The sequence below is a fragment of the Gobius niger genome (genome assembly GCF_951799975.1).
Source record: "Gobius niger genome assembly, chromosome: 1".
In the NCBI taxonomy this organism is placed as follows: Eukaryota; Metazoa; Chordata; class Actinopteri; order Gobiiformes; family Gobiidae; genus Gobius; species Gobius niger.
In genome coordinates, this window is record NC_136852.1 from 59535639 (window position 1) to 59556970 (window position 21332).

The following is a 21332-nucleotide window of genomic DNA, read 5'->3' on the forward strand; positions in this document are numbered from 1 at the left end:
GAGGTCAATGGTCCGGGTGGTGTGTGTGAGGAGAGGTCAGTGGTCCGGGTGGTGTGTGTGAGGAGAGGTCAATGGTCCGGGTGGTGTGTGTGAGGAGAGGTCAGTGGTCCAGGTGGTGTGTATGAGGAGAGGTCAGTGGTCTGGGTGGTGTGTGTGAGGAGAGGTCAGTGGTCCAGGTGGTGTGTGTGAGGTGAGGTCAATGGTCTGGGTGGTGTGTGTGAGGAGAGGTCAGTGGTCCGGGTGGTGTGTGTGAGGAGAGGTCAGTGGTCCGGGTGGTGTGTGTGAGGAGAGGTCAATGGTCCGGGTGGTGTGTGTGAGGAGAGGTCAATGGTCCGGGTGGTGTGTGTGAGGAGAGGTCAATGGTCCGGGTGGTGTGTGTGAGGAGAGGTCAGTGGTCCAGGTGGTGTGTGTGAGGAGAGGTCAATGGTCCGGGTGGTGTGTGTGAGGAGAGGTCAGTGGTCCGGGTGGTGTGTGTGAGGAGAGGTCAGTGGTCCGGGTGGTGTGTGTGAGGAGAGGTCAGTGGTCCAGGTGGTGTGTGTGAGGAGAGGTCAATGGTCCGGGTGGTGTGTGTGAGGAGAGGTCAGTGGTCCGGGTGGTGTGTGTGAGGAGAGGTCAGTGGTCCGGGTGGTGTGTGTGAGGAGAGGTCAGTGGTCCAGGTGGTGTGTGTGAGGAGAGGTCAGTGGTCCGGGTGGTGTGTGTGAGGAGAGGTCAGTGGTCCGGGTGGTGTGTGTGAGGAGAGGTCAGTGGTCCGGGTGGTGTGTGTGAGGAGAGGTCAGTGGTCCGGGTGGTGTGTGTGAGGAGAGGTCAGTGGTCCGGGTGGTGTGTGTGAGGAGAGGTCAGTGGTCCAGGTGGTGTGTGTGAGGAGAGGTCAGTGGTCCGGGTGGTGTGTATGAGGAGAGGTCAGTGGTCCAGGTGGTGTGTATGAGGAGAGGTCAGTGGTCCGGGTGGTGTGTATGAGGAGAGGTCAGTGGTCCGGGTGGTGTGTGTGAGGAGAGGTCAGTGGTCCGGGTGGTGTGTGTGAGGAGAGGTCAGTGGTCCGGGTGGTGTGTATGAGGAGAGGTCAGTGGTCCAGGTGGTGTGTGTGAGGAGAGGTCAGTGGTCCGGGTGGTGTGTGTGAGGAGAGGTCAGTGGTCCAGGTGGTGTGTGTGAGGAGAGGTCAATGGTCCGGGTGGTGTGTGTGAGGAGAGGTCAGTGGTCCGGGTGGTGTGTGTGAGGAGAGGTCAGTGGTCCGGGTGGTGTGTGTGAGGAGAGGTCAGTGGTCCAGGTGGTGTGTGTGAGGAGAGGTCAGTGGTCCGGGTGGTGTGTGTGAGGAGAGGTCAGTGGTCCGGGTGGTGTGTGTGAGGAGAGGTCAGTGGTCCGGGTGGTGTGTGTGAGGAGAGGTCAGTGGTCCGGGTGGTGTGTGTGAGGAGAGGTCAGTGGTCCGGGTGGTGTGTGTGAGGAGAGGTCAGTGGTCCAGGTGGTGTGTGTGAGGAGAGGTCAGTGGTCCGGGTGGTGTGTATGAGGAGAGGTCAGTGGTCCAGGTGGTGTGTATGAGGAGAGGTCAGTGGTCCGGGTGGTGTGTATGAGGAGAGGTCAGTGGTCCGGGTGGTGTGTGTGAGGAGAGGTCAGTGGTCCGGGTGGTGTGTGTGAGGAGAGGTCAGTGGTCCAGGTGGTGTGTGTGAGGAGAGGTCAATGGTCCGGGTGGTGTGTGCGAGGAGAGGTCAATGGTCCGGGTGGTGTGTGTGAGGAGAGGTCAGTGGTCCGGGTGGTGTGTGTGAGGAGAGGTCAATGGTCCGGGTGGTGTGTGTGAGGAGAGGTCAGTGGTGGGTGGACCCGTATGGGCTGCTGCTTCAGTCTGAGCCAGTGCCAGTGCACAAACAAGCATGCACATTAATGCACACCAATGATGACAACAGTGCTTTGTAAAAGTATACAATGAAGTTAAACATACTTTGCACGAATTACGTATTTTCTTGTTGCTAATGCTCATTTCAAAAGTGACCAAACATAATTTCCTCAAACTGGCTTCCCCTCACTGCTCGCTTCCTTGTTTCTTTACCGTGTTTTCTGAAAAGTGCGTACCTCGTACAGCAGCTCTATAGTTTGCCTGGAGGTGCACATTATTTCATGTTACCTATACATACCACCTTTGGCACAAAGAAGCAGCTATGCAAAGTATTGGCCTTATTTTGTGCATAGCAAGCTTTATAAATGAGAGCCCTGGCCATTACCTTTACCAGCTGGATGAGAGAACATAAAGGGCCAGATATTGTGATTCTTAACGCAAGCTGTAGTGCAGACATTTGTGCTGACAGATGGGGCTCATTGCAATCTTTCTTTCTTTCTTTCTTTATTTATTTATCTATTTATTTAAGATGGAAAAGTGCATATTAATTAACATGAGTCCTCAAAGTCCACATGTAAATATGCCAGAGCTGGCCACAATGGCTAATTTTCATCTGTAGTCTCAGGGCAGGTTGCTGTTGTCAGATAGGGAAGGCCACAGAACAACAAGCACAACAGACATGAACAAAAGACAACAGATATGAAATGGTAAGTAAAAAGACATTATAAACAAGACGACACAGACAAATAAAATAAAACAAATAAGAGATTTTAACACTATTGGTAAACAGCCTACATGTTCACACTGTGACTGCAGGTTTGATTGTCCAGGAGACAAAGTTTTACTGATCTAGTGAAGGTTCTCAGTGTTGGGATGTTCTGATGTCCTGCCCTCACTGAAAAGCTCAACTTCAGTGTCACACCGCCAATGTATCTAATATTCAATTACGCTGATATGTATGGCGATGGCCAGACAGTCAGTGAAACAGTATGTAATTAAAAAACAACTTAAGGATGATATAAACGTCAAGAAGATGCTTCTGGCATAGAGTCAAGCAGCTTAACAAACCAGTCCAGAAGAACAACAAAAGTTAAACTAGAGTCTTTTCACACAGGGTCTAGTTAGGTCGGCCTAAAGGGGCTCTTGACCTGAGAGCGACACTTTTGGGTCTCATTTTTGCGCGAAGAAAGAATGAATATACATGCAGCATGAGGACGTTTGGATTACTGCTCTGACCAGGCATAATGGATCAACTTCACAGTGTATGAGGTAGGCCTATGTCTCTCCTCTGCCCCTCATTCCCTCATGCTGCGCAGTAAAGCCTTCCTCTGCATGAGCCGATTAAGGTCATTTCTCTTTGCTACGCATATCAGCCTCACTGTATATAACCTGTAACATCAAGGAAGCGTGCACGTGCAGCTGATCATTGTTATGTGGCTGATGGTGTGGCTGATGGTGTGGCTGATGGTGTGGCTGATGGTGATGGTGTGGCTGATGGTGTAGCTGATTGTGTGGCTGATGGTGATTGTGTGGCTGATGGTGTAGCTGATTGTGTGGCTGATGGTGTGTCTGATTGTGTGTCTGATTGTGTGGCTGATTGTGTGGCTGATGGTGTGTCTGATGGTGTGGCTGATGGTGTGGCTGATGGTGTGGCTGATGGTGTGGCTGATGGTGTGGCTGATGGTGATGGTGTGGCCTATGGTGTGGCTGAGGGTGTGGCTGATGGTGATGGTGTGGCTGATGGTGCGAGGTGAACACGATTGAAGCAAAAATTGTTTAAACTATGGCGGTCTTGGGTCGATCCATTAGGCAATTAGGGCAAAACATGGTCAAAACCAGATCTAAGTCAGCTTTAGACCAATGAAATAAAGTTTTTTTTTTTTTTTACTCTTGTTGAGATGTGGAAATTAATACATTTTCTTATTTTATTCAGATAAACTCTCGGTTTTCTCCCCGGTGGAGAGGTCCAAAGGAATAATGTTGTGGCTGATTATGAGCTCTTTCCATGTTTAATCCTTTGGCTTCCGCTTGTTTTCTCTGGTGTATCCAATCACAGGCATTTGGTCCACAGAAAAACAGGAATGGATTATTGATATTCAAACTGCCGGTGGGTCAGCAGAAATTTAGTTTCTTCAGGATCAATTGTTTAAACTATGAAATTCATCTGAAAGGTTCAGCCTATAAACAAAGATAATCTCCATGTTGAAGCGAGGCACATTTCCCACACTTAGCCTTTGCCAATCTCTTCCCAATAAACGTTTCACTATCTTATATTGTACTAGGCCATATCATTATAATTATTCATATGGAAGCATAGCGACTGGAGGCGGCTTTGCTAAACAAACGTCAGGAGATTTCAAAATGGTAAAATCACTGGGGGATTTTTAACAGCATGTTTTGTGTTTTTTGTTTCTCTGTGAGCAACGATTTATTTTGTGTCCAAGATTTTGCTTAATCCGGTGATGCTGAACATAAACAAATCTATGGCACAGGAATAAAGGATGTTGTCATGGCAATGTATTCAGACACTGAAATGTTTCCCAAAGCATATAGTTATCCAATGCATGTTAATCGACTGACGGTGTAAAACACTACCAACAGCCTCTGGGGGATATTAGCAAATTACATTTAGGTGCAATAAAAGCTGGTAATTACAATATAAAGAATGTGTAGATTCCCATGTGGAAAATGCACTAGGCATTATCGTGTATAGTTGAAGCAAAAGGATGGATTTCTAATGCTGCTGCCAGAGTTCATATATTTAGATTTATCTAGTTGCTGTCACCATGATATACTGTAGAGTCCTATTATCAGAACACTTGCATTAAGGGTGGCAATTGCAGTCCATGCAGGTACTAGAAGCGTAAACCCAGTTGTAAAAGTGCTATCCTATTCTATTTACAAAGAGGAAGAAAAAGTATTTTAACTGCAACTGTCTACTTCTTTCTGATTATAACTACACGCATAGCTGGATGTTTATTTCTAGCACAAATCTTAAACTCATTTAAAGGTGCATTGCTTCTTCCATCACAAGTAATCAACAAATACACTGCACGCCTCTCATGTCCCTCCACGGATCTCTTGGACAAAGAGGTCTGTTCACTGTGGATGCTGACCCACTGAGCTCTTCCAGCTGAGAGGCTAATCTCAGACAATCATTCTCTTCCCACAAAGAACCACTTCTCCCCATCACTTACAGTGCCATAAAACATTCCTATACCACTGAGCACATAGGACTGTTGATAAATAGCCTATTTAATCAAACTGCAATAGATAAAAGCAAAAAACCTTTCATCAATAGCGTGCCCTGGACTCATTCTAAAAACTTGACAGTTACACAGCAAGTTCAGTCTCCTTCTGTGACACAAGAACACATATGCAAACAGCGTGGATATTACTGCCACTGGCAAAACAGAAGGAATCCAATTTGCCAAAATCAGAGTAGGAGTCAAGAGACGAGCCGAGGCAAGTTCCCCTCGTTGCACCAAGAATGGATTTCCCATTGCTCACAATTGGCTTTACTCTTGTTCCACTTACCCTGTTGAATCCAATCTCTGGAGTCAGCAGGTCCTGACTATGTGATGTCACGTTTATTTCACTCAAAATAAACGCATGTGCTTCTGTTTATATTTCACAAATATTACCTATATGTGTAAGGTTAACATGTTGAAATCAAATATTGAGTTTGTTATTAACAACTACTCAGAATTACAACAAAATTGTAATATTATATACAGCAGTGCTCACAGCCCTGTTGCACTCTAGCTTGAGAGTCTGGACACAGTTTGTTGCTCATTTGAAAACACTTTTCACTCATAGAACACACTATTCAAAAAGTCAACATGACGAGGCAAAATTAGGACACTGCTCAAGGACTGAGTTGATTTCAACAGGACAGGAGCCTAACTCGATTTCTATGCTGTGGATTTGGAAATTGTAATTACATTGTTTTAGTTTACAGTAATTTACTGTATGGAAAACCAAGTTTATTTGGTTTATTGGTTTAGTTGGTATGGACAGTACAAGTTAATGAACAAGCCACACCGGATTGTAGCTTTGGGCTAATTTCCATCCGTCTTCCCCCATGTGCACTCTCAAACACACTATTGTACATGTTTTTTGTGGTAGGGGAAACCGGACTTAACCTATGCAGACACGGGGAGAACATGAAAACTCAACACAGAAAGGCCCCATCAAGGTGGGAATCGAACCCGGATCTTCTAGTTGTGAAGCATGAGTGACAACCGCTGCACCAACGTGCTGCCGAAAGTGCAATATTTTACTTCTGTGCAAGTGCAAGGTGCTGCAGTTTAAAGTTCACATTTTTCAAAACAAAGTGTACTTTTGATCCAGTCAGAACTTCAATGATGCCTATGATCTGTGCAATCACTGAGCCTTTGTGTATTTCTGCTTTGGTTTTATGAATAATTCAAGACCAATGCTGCCAAAGGTGGAAGATGAAGCAGAAGATGCCTGTTGTTCGATGACAGTCCTGTTTATTACGCTCAGTTGACAAATAGACTCAAATATTGATTAAATAAAAGCAATTTCCAATTCTCATGCCCCCCCTGGAGTTAATCAGAACACCGTGAGCCATTTTATACTGAACACTTATGTCATATCTTTCAAATATGCTTACATTACATATTTATTCACCCTCCACACTCAGTGGTAGTAGGCTAAAGTATTTCTGTATCAACAGCTGACTTACAGGGCTGAAAATCAGTGCCAAGGGCCTCTCCGTCCACCAATTACTCACTCACGCACAACAATTAGGCGACATGGCAGTAGTGTCCTGCCCAAGGACACAATGCCATTATACTGTAAAATAGCCGGAGCTGGGATCAGTCTACCAAGATTTGCCCTCTGTGAACTGCAAGATGTTATTGCCTAAAAACACATTTTAGTCTTTAGTCTTTGTTCATACTCTGCTGGAAGTACTGCTCTCATGTGTGACATTGTAAATAGGCAAAAAAATATTCAGAGTTGTGAAGCTAAACTGTGTCATATACGAAAAATCGGATTAAAGTTCTTTTTCACCACACGAACTGCTTCCTGACAGTGATAGTAGCATTTGAATAGGAGTTCTTCTTGGTAATCACAGAGTGGAGCAGGGACTGCATTTGGCTTTAATAATTCAGTGTGGAGAAACCAGCTGTCCAATAATACAAACTCTTTTAACAACTTATGATGTGAGCCACAGCGGCCTATTTCCTAAAACATGTACTTGTGCTCACATTATTTGCAGCGGTGATGTTTTAATCAAATGACACAGATCATTTTGTTGGTCAGAGTTTATTTTATTACACACTAGCATAATAATAGCATGGCATTAGCATGGTCACTTTGAAATAAATTCGGTATGGCATGACATTTATGCACCATTTTCACTCTAGTGTCATGCTATTAGTTAAGGGGTTTGATTTGTCTGTCAGAGATTGCCGCTACTTGCAAGCTGTTGTTGTTTTTTAGATTTGCATTCTTTGCTGATGGGTATGATGCTTCTGTTCTATTTGTCAGTCAGAGTACAATAGCTGACCTATCGCAGCAGCTTTTGTGGGACCTGGTACCTGTGAGCTGGTTGTCCACAGAGGCGTCAGTGTCCTTCAGCACAGCTGATCTTCGGTAAACCACATGAATCCTGCCCTGGTCCTCCAGCTCCTGGGCCCCTCTCTGCAGCGGCTCAATGAAGTACTCGTCTGAATCTGTGCGGATCATTCCGGCCTGCAACACAGGAGGAGAGTGTGATGAACATCAAACCCGTATGGACAGCTAAGACAAGGGCTTTAAACTGGCTGTTACATCACAGTGCCTCCTTCAATCAATCAATCAATCAATCAATCAATCAATCAATCAATCAATCAATCAATCAATCAATCAATCAATCAATCAATCAATCAATCAATCAATCAATCAATCAATCAATCAATCAATCAATCAATCAATCAATCAATCAATCAAAAGACATGCAGATGACATCTCAGGATGGTAACAGCATAGCAACAGAACCAGAACCCAAATGCTTCGTTTCAACAAAAAAGGTGCATGAGTGTATGATATCTAAATAATAAATCACATTGAAACTGTTTTTGTTTAGTTTTTTTACCTTAGGAAATGATTTTGGAGTCCGTGAGAATCAGTCAAGGAAAGCATCTCAGAGCAATTACAGAATAAATTACAGAATAAATGAATATTCTTGGCATGGCGTGTTGGATCAAAATGCATATAATTTCAAAACAAGGATTTGTAAACTGTGTTACAAATAATGTAAACTGGTCTCTTATTTAATGGATAAATGGAATTGCATATCAATAGGCATATTTTACAGCACTCCAGACGGTAGAAGCTGAGCAAAGACGCAAAATGTAATATTTTCCGTGTAGTTTCATAATAAAGACTCAAAAAAATAACCTGGCTGCTACACTGTTTACGAAAAAGCAACAATCTGATTGTAATTACAATCTTATTTCCCACAAAACCACATGAGGTAATTTCACAATGCTTCGCGATGTTAACAATACATTGAAAATAAATTGCTTTGTAAAGGCAACCTCCATCTCACAGATTTCGTGCAATAACAGGTTTGTCATGTCTACTTTAGCTGAGACAAAAGACCAGGTAACACAATCAACAATAATGTGGATCTCATCTCAGACAAATGATGTAGCAGGGCCTGGCAGCATGTGCAAAAGCAGACAAAATGGCAGACCGAGCACCACTAAATGTACTCAAGCTAACATTCTGTTCTAAGCCAAGGCTTTTTCAATAGCATGGTGTCCCTTTTCTGTCAAAGATGAAGCTGCATTCTTCGATTCATGAAGGCAAATTGAAATATGAGTAACATGCTGCGTCATGTAATGCTGCATCTACAAGGCAATTTTATTTTACAATGATGTCTATTCAAAGGCTCTTGTCCGTGTACAAGCATACAAATCTTTTCAAACTGATGGATTTTAGAATCGCTGCATTGGCTCCACGTGTGTTTCAGAATTGATTTTAAAGTTTTTTTAATGGTTTTTAAATGTCTTAATGGTCTTGGTCCTTCTTATCTTTCAGAACTGCTTTTACCTTATGAACCTTCACGGCCCCTTCGCTCCTCCGGCAGGGAGGTTGACTTTATTCCTAAAGTCAACAAAAAGACTCATGGTGAGGCGTCTTTCCAATATTATGGCCCTCGCCTCTGGAACAACCTGCCGGAGGAGCTCAGGGCTGCAGAGAACGTTTATGTTTATAAGAGCAGGCTCAAGACCCACCTTTTTAGCTTAGCTTTTAACTGACATCTATTTATTTAATCCTAATATATAACATATATATATATGAGGTTGTGCCAGGCGTATTGTTTAAATGTTGTAATCTGTAAAGCACTTTGTGATACCTTTCGGTCTGAAAAGCGCTTTATAAATAAAGTTTGATTGAAGTTTGATTGATTGTTAAAGTCAGCTCAGTTTCTGTCAGTGACATTTTAGAGGGATCTAGCAAATGGACTTAAAAAAGAGTGGTGCGCACTGAATGGGTGCTGCTGCCGGATGCTCTCTCATCGAATGTAATTTCTCCATCTGTGAGATCCATAAAGTATTATCTTATCTTATCTTATCTTATCTTAAACAAAAGTATTTTATTTTTTGTAAAGGATTTCAGTCATGCAGACGGTTTCAATTATAGACATTAGACAAAAGTTCTTAAGTTGTCATCTGTTTTTAACAAGTGCTTGAAAGTATGTGTCATCTAGAAACTTGCATGAAGCGATTTGTAGACATGTCAATTTACCATTTCAAATGCTGTGAGCCCGAAAGCAGGGCAAGAGAAAATGCTACGCAAGTGAAAAATGTTTAAATGACTTTACTGCTTATCCACTTTTGCATGTGGTTCTGCACATGAAAACACTTAGTAAATGACCCCATATGTCTGTCTTCCAAGAAGCTTCATTGGTGCTGCTAACAAAGCTTCTTTGATGAGAGGCGACAAGTTAGTACAGATGACAGCTTAAACACCTTTATACACTGACAAAGTGTAGACAAAGACCGTTGTGGGATTGTTTCAAATTCATTCATTCCTTTGTGGGCATTTTTTTTAAAATCAACTCAGTCCAATATATTTTCTTGATGTTTTATTTGTACTGCCTAATACAGTGTACCAAGGGTGAAGTGTTCAAAGGAAAAGAATTTAGAAAGAATAATTGTCACTTTTGAAATGTTCATAAATTATACCACTTTTGAGAAAGCACAACTATGTGTTTAACCTGTTGCTTTAGTTTAAGGGGTACATTCATAATAAACTTTTATGAATGTTGTGCATGTTCTGCACAAAGAATGTTCTGCTCAAAGAATTCATCATGATCATGATTAATAAAGAACTACTCATAATCATTAATGACTTCATTGCCTTAAAGCTGAATTAAGTATCTCATGCCCCTAGAGGCCATAAGCGCCACTGCAGGTGTCATAGCATGTTGTGGTATTTTTTACTCATTAATTGTCCGTGAGACTGAATATTACACTGACAAAAAAGACAAAGAGAGAGAAGGATATTGTACATTGTGCCACAACTCAATGACACAATGGAGATCATTTTTTTCACTCAAACTTGGCTTTAAATACTGCTAAAGTGGCGCTAGCCCGCAACTAGCTTTGTCCGTTAGCCTGTTAGCTTCTTCTTCGTGACTCTATTAGTGTGTATTGTGCCTTCAACCCGGAGAAGGGAAGTTGCAATAGGGGTTTTCTGGCCAGAGACACCAGGGGGCGATGAAAGATCCTCCAATCATCCCATTAACACTTGTATTACCCCCAGAGGAACTACAAAAAAGATTTATTAAGGTAAACAAGTTACTTAGTTCTTCTTTAAATAACAACGAAATCATGTTAATTAATGATGAATTCATGCACATGGAGCTGAGATTCCACACAAATACGCATATACCCCCTTTCAAATTAAACACTCAGTGAATATTCTTAATATAGATTTATATAGATTTCATACCACAAAACAATGATGTGTGCCTGAATCCAAATGACTCATCAGAGCTTGTCGGCTGAATATAAAGACATGCAGCTTGCTTTATTATTTGAATGTGATATGTGCAGAGTGACTGACTATACACAGAAGATAAAGGAAAGGTCGTGAGAGCCATAAGGGTAAAGTAAGAGATACAATATTCAAAGAGATGCAGTGGTGACAGCTTGTGCCATCACTAATGCGCAGCATGTGGAGGAGAATACTGATCTTTGACTTGTGCCTTTGTGTCTGATACAAACACATATCGTATACTCAAAGACAGGTGAACTGGTCTGCATAATTGTTAATATAGGGATTATTTTATTCATGTTTTTTTCATGTCTTTTGTCTTCTCCTCTAGCCCTGGTTTAGGAGTAACGTGAGTCATTTTTGTGTGTTTAATTACAAATTGCAAATGGAAGAAGATTGCACACCTGGTCCCTGGTCTACAAGGTCAACCTGATTTGAGCCATAAACTATGTTGAGCCTGCAGATCATCACTGTGAAGCACCTCTAAAATATTGGACACATAATGTCATAATGTCATAATGTCGTCTTGTCTTTTAGCATTTCTGACTATCTTCCAAAAGTAAAAAAATTGCCAAAAACAAGTTCCTCTGCAGCATATTTATCGAACATTTGCAGGCTCAGCTTGGACATTTATTGTAAATATTCTGCTCATGGACACAGTGTTGTCAAAATGAGTGGCTCTCCTCTGTGCCATCGCCAAGCCCTCCCCTGCACAACTATTCAGCAGTAAAGTCAAAGGATTATCCATTCTTGAGTGAGCCTGACGTTTCAACCCAAATCACAATACTGCACTTTATTTGGTCTGTCTTCCTAACGTTACACTTTGTCAGTGTAAGAAGTAATTCGCAAAAGAGCACCTTTCTACACAATTATCACACTTCATAAAAATGTTTGAGTCGATTATAATGAATTACAGTCAAATATGAGGGTTTAAAAAAAAAAATCTTCAAGACAAAGGAACAGAGCTTTGATAAGTGCAGCTTTGATAATACATTTGACAATAATTACAGGCCAAGCTACAGATGACATTTTAGTTTTTTAACAGCAACCCAACCTTGCTTAAATAAAATAAAATTCAAGTAAATGTGTCCACATCAAATGAATTTCACCAATAACAAAGGCAAATCGTCAAGCCATAAAAGCAAATAAATGAGGTCATGAATATTGAATGAAGTGGTGCCAGCTTGGAAAGCGGAAAATGCCCCCTTATTTATAATGTTGAGTAGAGCACACACATCATATCAGTTCTCACTTACAGAGCATTTTCATGTTGATCAAACCATGCCATAATTCAGAGACTCAAATGGTTAAAGAGTTGTCTTTCTGTCTAGGAGTTTTGTAATAATATTCATACATTTTAACCAAAACATCACAATACATCCTGAACATGAACCAAAGCAGAATCAATGAATATGGTAAAAACCTTTAGTGGAAGCCACAAATAAGTCAAAGAAAACGGCAAATTTAATCTGTTTTTTATGCAACACCACATGAGACAAGCTTGTTGAGCAGTTCCTCAGTATCTTAAAACCCCCAGTCTCGACAATTGACTGGCTGTGCCTGATGTTCAAGCGAAATGCTTACTGCCAAGCAAAGCCATTGCCAGTCCACCAGGCCCTCAGCCAAGATTTGTACCTGCCCACGAGCAAACAATGAGAAAATGAATTTTCAGGCTTTTAAGTTACAACTTTTAAGTTACAACTTGCTCAGCTCTGTTTTCGTCAGACAGCTCCAGGGTAGCTGTGACTACACAGTTTATCAGCACTGAGCATTGGAAGTGAGTGCTGCACAGTAGCACAGCGGTTAGCGCTCTTGCTTCACAACTAGAAGGTCCCGGGTTCGATCCCCGGGCCAGGCCCTTCTGTGTGGAGTTGGAATGGTTTCCTCCGGGTACTCCGGTTTCCCCAACCACTAAAAACATGTACAATAGGGATGAATAATGTGTGTGAATGAATAGCGGTGGTCAGAGGGACCGTTGGTAAAGATGTGTCAGTCTACCCCAGAAGAAACATACGCAGCTCATCACTGTGCGTGGAGTGAATGAGGAACAAATCTCTGTGTGCAGCGCTTTGGGTCCCTTGTTTCATGTGAAAAGCGTTTTACACATACATTTCCATCCCGTAAAGGCCTGTGGAATCGCGCCTTGAGAATCTCATCAAGCCTGTAAATCACACAAACGCACCCAGCCTCATTGTAGCTGCCGGTCACATTGCAGCCAGACTTTGAGTACAGAGAGCCAGTTTAAACACTACAGGGGCACCTTCATCACCTGGGCACATTTTCCACCAAATAACCAATGACCTTCACCAGAGACACAAAAAAGTAGCCACAGAACCATGAAAAAAAAAAATCTCCACGTAATTTCATGGGACTGCTCCCCAAATGGTCACCTCGGCAATGTGCTTCAGCATCGAGGATTAAGAGCTTACATTTTTCCCCTATCAAGAATCAATCTTCTTATTTTGGGTCATGTGCGAAACCAAAGAAATAATTATTCTTACCTCAGGGACCGTAATTGTGTATTCATAACTGTGTGCATCTTTGACCTTGTGGTATTGGCTATTTATTGAGCTGTACATTTCTCCAGGGTTGAATAATGGACATAATGGGCATATTCAGAGTCGGGCAGCAGTTATGCAAAAAACCCGAAAAGCTCTAAAAATACATAACTGGTCATTTTAATGGATTATTGTCAATTTTGCTTGATTTTATATTATGGGACTGCACATTTTGTTTCATCTATTACTTGACGTATGAAAATTCCCGTATTATCGGAGGAAAGATGTGCGCCGTCGTACATTTGTATTGTGGAAATAATATGTCATCCAAGGAAGGAGTAAGGAACATCTCACAAAATAAATATTACATGAAATCATATTAGGCTTTGTTTTTATGTGCAGCCCATTTGAAAACATATAAGATGGCATGCCCAGTGGTGTCGATTTCATTACTATGACATCATTAATGTTGGAACAGTTAACAGATACTAAAGAGACAATGGCAGGTGTCTGACAGAGAATGGGCCCAGAGGTACCTGAGTTCGACCCTCCAAAAGGGATCAAGAGTCCTGTGTTCCATCAGTTTAATATCCAGCATCAGCGCGGCCAAGCAGACAGCACCGCGCTGCCAAAGAAAACATATGGGATTCAGCTGAAGGGCTCCAGTTTTTCAAAAACAGTCTCTTTCAGTCTAAACTTCTTAAGGAGGTCGCTATGAACGTCCTTTCGCTCAGAAAAAAAAAATCCTGAGGTACTGCAGTGTAGAAAAAGGTCTGGATTCAGCTCATACACTGCCACCTTTCACCCTGTGTGTTGTTCAAAGGTGTGTTTGCTTTCAAAATGTGAGCAAACCTTCGTCATCTCTACCGGCCATTTTCATCCCAACATTTAAAGGCATTTTCAAGGTAAAACAGTTTTAGAATTTAGATTAAAAACATGACATTTGTAAACTAGGGATGAGCCATAATCTGAAAAGTAGTTTTAAGTACCACTGAAATCTAATGTTTACAGTCAACGAGATATAAACAAAAGCTCGATTGTAATTTGAAAAGAAGGAAAAACAAAAGCAACAAACACACAAACTGTCAAGTTGCTGACAGCACATAATACAAAAAACACGTATAATTTAATTTGCTGACTGTCAAGGCTCTAGAACACACAACATTTGCAGTCAGCAGTGAGCATTTTCTGCTCACCTTAAAATAGAATGAAATCTGAATGACTCTCAATGTGTGTTAAGTGCTCCATTGGATTTATATAGGTCAGGAATAAAAATGTTTGAATGCGTAAATATCAAAAAGGCTCAAGTGAATGACCAAGTGCACACAGAAAACTTGGAAGCCACACATGTTGGTGTGCCTCCCCTGCTGGACCTCAAACCATATACCCAAACAGCTCTGGGGTCAAAATTGCAACAAGCCTTGGCTAAGTCAACAAGAAACATTAACAACTATTAGTGAATAAAACTCTTGTGCCGTCTGCAGCGCAGCTGGCTCACGTTCCTCCTCAAATCAAAAAGGATATTTTGTTTGTATTTGTGCTTAATGGCAGCTCCAGAAATTCTAGAGGTTATCTCCAATACACTTTTACTTGCTAAAGGCCAAAAGTTGACTCTGCCCTTTGGCTTAAATACGGCATTAATCTTCAAATTCACTACGACTCATTTCTCATGAGTATCAGTGCGGTAAGTATTCACTCAGAAGTGATGCTAACAGGATGAGAGAAGACTGACAAAAAAGTGTCAGGCCAGTCTGAGCTCAAACACTGTGGAGTGGTGGATTTAGCAATGAAAGGATCATAAGTCAAACAGTAGCCGTCAGCCTGTGTTTACACTCTCTGCTCTTACAGCACGCACTCAGCGGAGCCTAACCCGTTTGGCTGGCAAACTCGATTATGCAACATGACACATTCTGGATGGGCTGGTGAGGTAAAGATTAGCTTCTATTCGTATCTGTCTGCTGATACACGAGCAAATGTCTCCAGATAAAATACAAATAAATATTCACATTTAAATGCCTTTTAAAGATATACAGGCAAGATGTGCACTCTGTTCCACTTCTCAGATTTGTTGGAAATAAAGATCCGAGTTGTAAGCACTCTTTCATGGTTGCTTAAAGGAAATGTACATGACTGACAGGCAAACATAAGTGTTGATTCAACACATAGACTTACATCAGGCAGACTAATTGTTTGTCTCATAACCTCACATCTGAAAGTTCCATAATCACGATGAAGTGGAAAAAAAATCCATGCTTCTCAGAGCCATGTGCATGGACGAATATCAAAGAGATGTCAAAGCTTAGACACAAATTAGATCCGTCAGCAAATCATCCAGCGCGGAGAAGCCAGAACTCAAGTCGGCGCATACCATTCATTGTTCCTTCCGAAGACCAATCATAAGCATTTTGTCTTTTTTTAATAAGAACATCCCATTCGTTGATTATTTTTTCCTCATAATTTTAATGATAACAAAATAACAAATCGAGCATGGGAAAAGTATCATCATCTGACAGTAAATTATTCAAAGATTGGTGTTTTGATCCCGACATGGCATACTTGTTTTCAGTATCGCTGTGCCATGGTATATGGATGAAAATAACGATAATGCAAAATTCTGTGTATAAATCATTATACTCGGACAAACTGTGTCCAACTCCATTCATTTCCACTGTGCTCGCTACAATCAACTAGCATGTCATTTGTGCAGCTCTACCCACAACAAAATCCCACATGGGGCCAAACAACATTATCGGTCAGCCCTGTGTAATCTCTGAATTATCAACGCATGTGTCCTCAAATTTCGTGTTTGTGCGATTCATATGAGACTTTTGAGGGATGTGTTATCAGCAGTTACGTTATAGTGACTAACGTTTATGGATTTTATGGAACCCTAACCCTAGTGTTGTGCTGTTAGATTTCACAGCTGTGTTTGATGTTATTAAGCAGGTATTTTGAAAGGCAGGTTTTCTTATAGCGAGCAGTTGTCATGTGGTATTCCTCAGGGCAGCTGTTTAGGTCCATTGTTGTTTTCAGTGTTTGTTAACGTCATATGCTGTTTCAAGTGCTGATGTTGTACTATGTGACTCTTAACAAGTTAGCAGTAAATATTATGCAAAGTCAAACGGGTAAAAAAAATCTAATTATTGGTACATTCTTGGTAGAGCAGGTGACTCAGACCACATTGTGTCCAAAATGGGCAGAGTCATTGCTTTGTCTCGGAGATGTTCAACATATTGCCCACCATGAAAGCAGTTGTCCGGTCTCTTTGGTCCAGTGCTGCACAGGGGCATCTGAAAAAATTACAAATCGCCCAGAGCAGAGCTGCCAGAGAAACCCTTGGTTGCTCTTTTCCTACCAGTGTGAATAAAATGAACACCAGTTTATTTTGATTAAAAGTTGAGGACAAATTGAAAATAAGCCTTTTGTGTTTTATGCATAATGTTCTATTTGAAAATAATTCCAGATAGGGCTGGGTACCGTTAAATGACACCGGTATTGGGAAAATAAACTATCAAACACTATCAAAAGCAAAATTGCATCTTTGGAGACCAAGTGTTGACGCCTGTTGGTCCAGGAATAGTGTTGAAGGACGTTACTTGTTTCTGCTCAAATAAATGATAAATAAAAAATTAAAAGAAATACCAGTAGTCATTACTGTATCGTAAACCAAGTATTGATTTTTTTTTATGGTACCCAGCCCTAATCCCAGATAATTTGTGAATAAATTGGTTTTCAGCAGTTTTTGTCATTTGCATGGAATCAAGCGCAAGGCAAATATTAAAAAGACTTCCAAATAAATAATTGCATTCCATGAAATTTTTTAAAAGATGTCCAAGGGAAAAAAGAAACATCACTGTTTGGCAATCTTAGGGGTAATCCATTGATGACAGTATTGCATCTCAATATTGATTTTTTATTTCTCACACGAGTATGCGTTCCACACTGCACCAGTTTTACACAGCCAACATGTCAAGGTCAATCACACTACTCCACTATTCCGCCTAATCTCGTTCCACACTGGCCACGTGCTGCAGACTGCATCCATGTGAGTACAATACAAACACAATACACTTAAATACACTTCATTAAAAACCTGTTCATTCGCCTCACAGCGCATGTGCTGCTCTTGTGAAACTGCAGTAAAAACAGCTGTGTCCAGGTGTCTGTGCAGAAAGAACACAGGCATTATCTTTTGACCGGAAACTTCAGTGGGGCTTGTAAAAATGTGTAGACATATTTTTTCATAGCCTTGACATTTAATTCAGTGATGTGTTGTTCTTGTTCAGTATCCTTTGCTGCAGTCAGGCCAAGCAGTCAATTAGCCACAAACCTAAAGATAATACATTCCTCCTTTACTGACCTCTTCATCTGGAGTATTTTTCTATATAGCACAGAATACTAAGATTCAAGATCTAAAGTAGCAAATAGCAATATACTGCAGGTAGACATTGACAAACATAACATAACATTTAAAGCAGTTCTAAGTAAATCATGCCCCTTGAGGCCATGAGTGCCACTGCAGGTGTCTTCGCATGTTACGGTTTTTAACTCTTTAATTGTCCGAGAGAGTAATTACTACGCTGACAGAAAAGACAAAGGGAGAGACTTTTCATGCTGTTTTGAGAAATTTAATGTACAGATTTATATGTCGGCTCAACAGCTGTGCCAATGTGATTATTATGAGCTTGACAAACATCAAAGTCAGTGCCACGCGCTACCAGTCTGAACTGTGGCGACACTGGTACAGATGTCTGCTCTAAATGTTGTTGTGTGTTTGTTTTTGTTTTAACTGGACCTCGAGTCTGCAATAAAGGTTGATGATGATATTGTACATCCAATTACACAACGGAGATCATTTTTTTCACTCAAACTTGGCTGTAAATACTGCTTAAGTGGCCCTAGCCCCATTAGCTTTGCCCGTTAGCCTGTTAGCTTCTTCTTTGTGATTCCATTAGTGTGTATTGGTGCTTTGGGTCGGGGCAGGGAAAGCTGCAAGTGTGATTTTCTGGCCAGAGACACCAGGGGGAGATGAAAGACCCCCCAATCATCCCACCAACACTTGCATTACACCCAGAGGGACTACGAAAAGGATTTAGAAAGGGAAACAAGTGACTTAGTACTGCTTTAATATAGACGTGTCACTGTTGGTGAACCAGTACAATTATAAATGTAGTGTCAAGTTATGATATAACAAGAAAATTATAAACAGTGTCCTATATTCAAATATAAAGACAACCTTCAGCCCTCTGTGAACTGTGGTTGTGAACTGGTGGGTTCACACTCAAAGGTGGGTCAGAGGTCCATTTTCAGAGGGACTTTCCCAAAAATTAGTGCAGATAACTTGTTTTCTTATTGAAGTCTAAAATTACCAATACTATAACACTGGAATGCTGCATTTCGACAGAACATAAAACAGTCACACAAAAAAAACTTGTCTTTATTGATTGAAGGTGTAGTTCACTGCTCAGGACTATATACAGTATGTCCATGGACATGTATGGATACACATGTAATGCTGCAACAATTGTTCATCCAAACATTTTCGTAAATCTTTCACTGCTGCTGTGACACTCAGAGCATATCCAACACAAGCCAGGCCTCACTGTCCTACCCCACGCTGCTGCTGCTGGGGAGTTAGGAGTGCTTCATAAGCATCTAGCCGTTGACAATGCCCGCCTGCCGGCTGCAGTAAAGATTTCCAGACAGCCTGCGTGGCTATAATTAAGGACCAGTAAAACACACACCTACCTACAGGGTTTGTGCAAGCCCTCCAGATCAAAGAGAGGAGGCTTTTTCATCTACCACCTCCAACCTCTGCGCTAGCTACTGTTTGATGTCCTGCTGTGATACGTTTAGACCGACACCATTTGTATTTTCCATAGATTGGCAAACATATTTCATACTGTGTAGCAACTACGTAAGAGAATGAAATCAAAATTGCCTCATAAAATGAAAATGTGAGCAACAATCTCTCCTTTGTTGAAGTTTCTGAAAAAATAAATCATCTTTGAAGTCCTTTCAAGAGAAAAACACAGTATTTTTTTTCCCCAAATACCGAACCATTGTTTATCCTTGTCATGTCTGGGTAATTTTAAAGTACATTTGAACATCGAGGCAAGGCAACTGTAAAAATTCTGAAAAAGGAACAAATCCGTCAACCAGCAATCACAGCCACAGTCTGACCTTCAATGGCTCTTGGCGTCTTCAAAATGACATCCTGCCACAACAGTATTTAGAAAGCAAAATGCTCACATCCTGTGTGGCCCCCTTGTGTGCTTCAATCTCCTGCAAACACCAACTATAAATGTCTCTTGGAACGACTGAATCCTCCCTGATGATGAACTGCTTCCTCCTACTCCAGTAAAAGGAAGTGGTCAAGGCCTGAGCTGAATGTTCTGTACTCCACTTCTGATGCTCTGTAACTTTGTTTAGAAGACGCTCCTCACCACCATTGTCTTGTCATAGAAAATTATTTTCAGAGTAAAGACATGTCGACCTGGGCAACATTTGCTCTATTGTCTGTATGCATTTGCTGGTTAATATCAAATAGGCAGAGGTCTCAGATAAGATATTGATAATAATAATAATAATAATAATAATAATAATAATAATAATAATAATAATAATAATAATAATAATAATAATAATAATAATAATAATAATAATAATACATTTGTATTTGTTTAGTTATATAGCACTTTTCAAAACATAGTTACAAAGTGCTTTCCACGTTGGATAATCAGTTAAAAAAGCATAACACATATCAAGTGTAAAACAAATTAGGTTAAAAAAGCTCTTCTGTAAAAGAGCGTCTTCAGCTTAGATTTGAAAGCAGACACCGAATTCTGACTGCAAAGGCTCAGTCTCCTCTGGAGATGAGGTTAGTTGAGGGAACAACAAGAAGGTGTTGATTAGAGGAACGCAGTGGGCGCCTTGGAACATAAGATGTGAGCATATCCTGGATGTAGGGAGGGCCGAGGCCTTTCAGGGCTTTAAAAGCAATAAGTAAACTGTTTAAATCATTTCTGAATGTTACTGGTAACCAATGCAGGAAGGCAAAGATTGGGGTTATGTGGTTGTATCTGTTAGTGCCGCTCAGCGTTTTGGACCATTTGGAGGCGGTTCAGGGCTTTTTTACTAATACCAGACAAGAGGGCGTTACAGTAATCTAATCTATAATCTAGTGAAGATGAGGGCATGAATGACCTTTTCCAGATTTGCATGGGAAAGGAAGTGCTTAATTTTTGCAGTATTTCGGATTTGGATGAAACAAGATTGAACTATTTTAGTGATTTGCTTATCAAACTTGAGGGTTGAGTCGAAGAATACTCCTATATTGCGAGCACAGGGTTTAATTGAGGTGGAAAAGTGACCAAGTTTATCAACGTTGTCTATGATAGAAGCAGTGGTATGAGTGGGACCAAACACAACGATTTCAGTTTTTGATTCATTCAACTGTAGGACATTTTGCATCATCCAGCTCTTGATGTCAGAAAAACGGTTAAGGACACAAGTGAGTGAGTTATCAATTGTGCCCATAGTGAAATAACAAATGGCAAAACAAAGTTAGCCATTATACAACAACCAAATAATGACAAACAATACTGTTAGTGGTACTTTGTTTTGGTAAAAAAAAAAAAAAAAAAAACAGCACAAAATATAGATAAATTGCTTGCTTGGATTAAATTACTTTACAAGCATGTTCATGTGGTTCATGTCATGTGGTTTACGAGTTGTCTGTCTGTAACGTAGTGGATGTTCTAAAAGTGAAGCCCTGTGGATTTCCTTCTGGACATTCACTGTAGTTAACAGGGAACACACAGGCTCATCCAAGAAGTTGCTCACTGCAGGGTACCACAGATCTGCCAGGCCCCGCGGCACTCATTACCATCCCATCTCCATGTGGCTCCGTTAACTAGCCCAGGTGGCACTGCTTTCCAGGTGTACTACTTTCAGATAGCAGCACCATAGCCGCATGAACTGGGTCA

General features: G+C 41.2%; 1 protein-coding gene across 2 annotated transcripts in view; it reads right to left on the reverse strand.

Annotated features, from left to right (window-relative positions):
• adamts3 (ADAM metallopeptidase with thrombospondin type 1 motif, 3) overlaps positions 1-21332 on the reverse strand; it is a 111296-nt gene that overhangs the window by 80982 nt on the left and 8982 nt on the right. For both annotated transcript variants that reach the window (XM_079577087.1, XM_079577086.1), the window contains exon 4: positions 7396-7549. In XM_079577087.1, coding sequence (XP_079433213.1) covers positions 7396-7549 — 154 coding nt within the window. The remainder of the gene's footprint in view (positions 1-7395; positions 7550-21332) is intronic.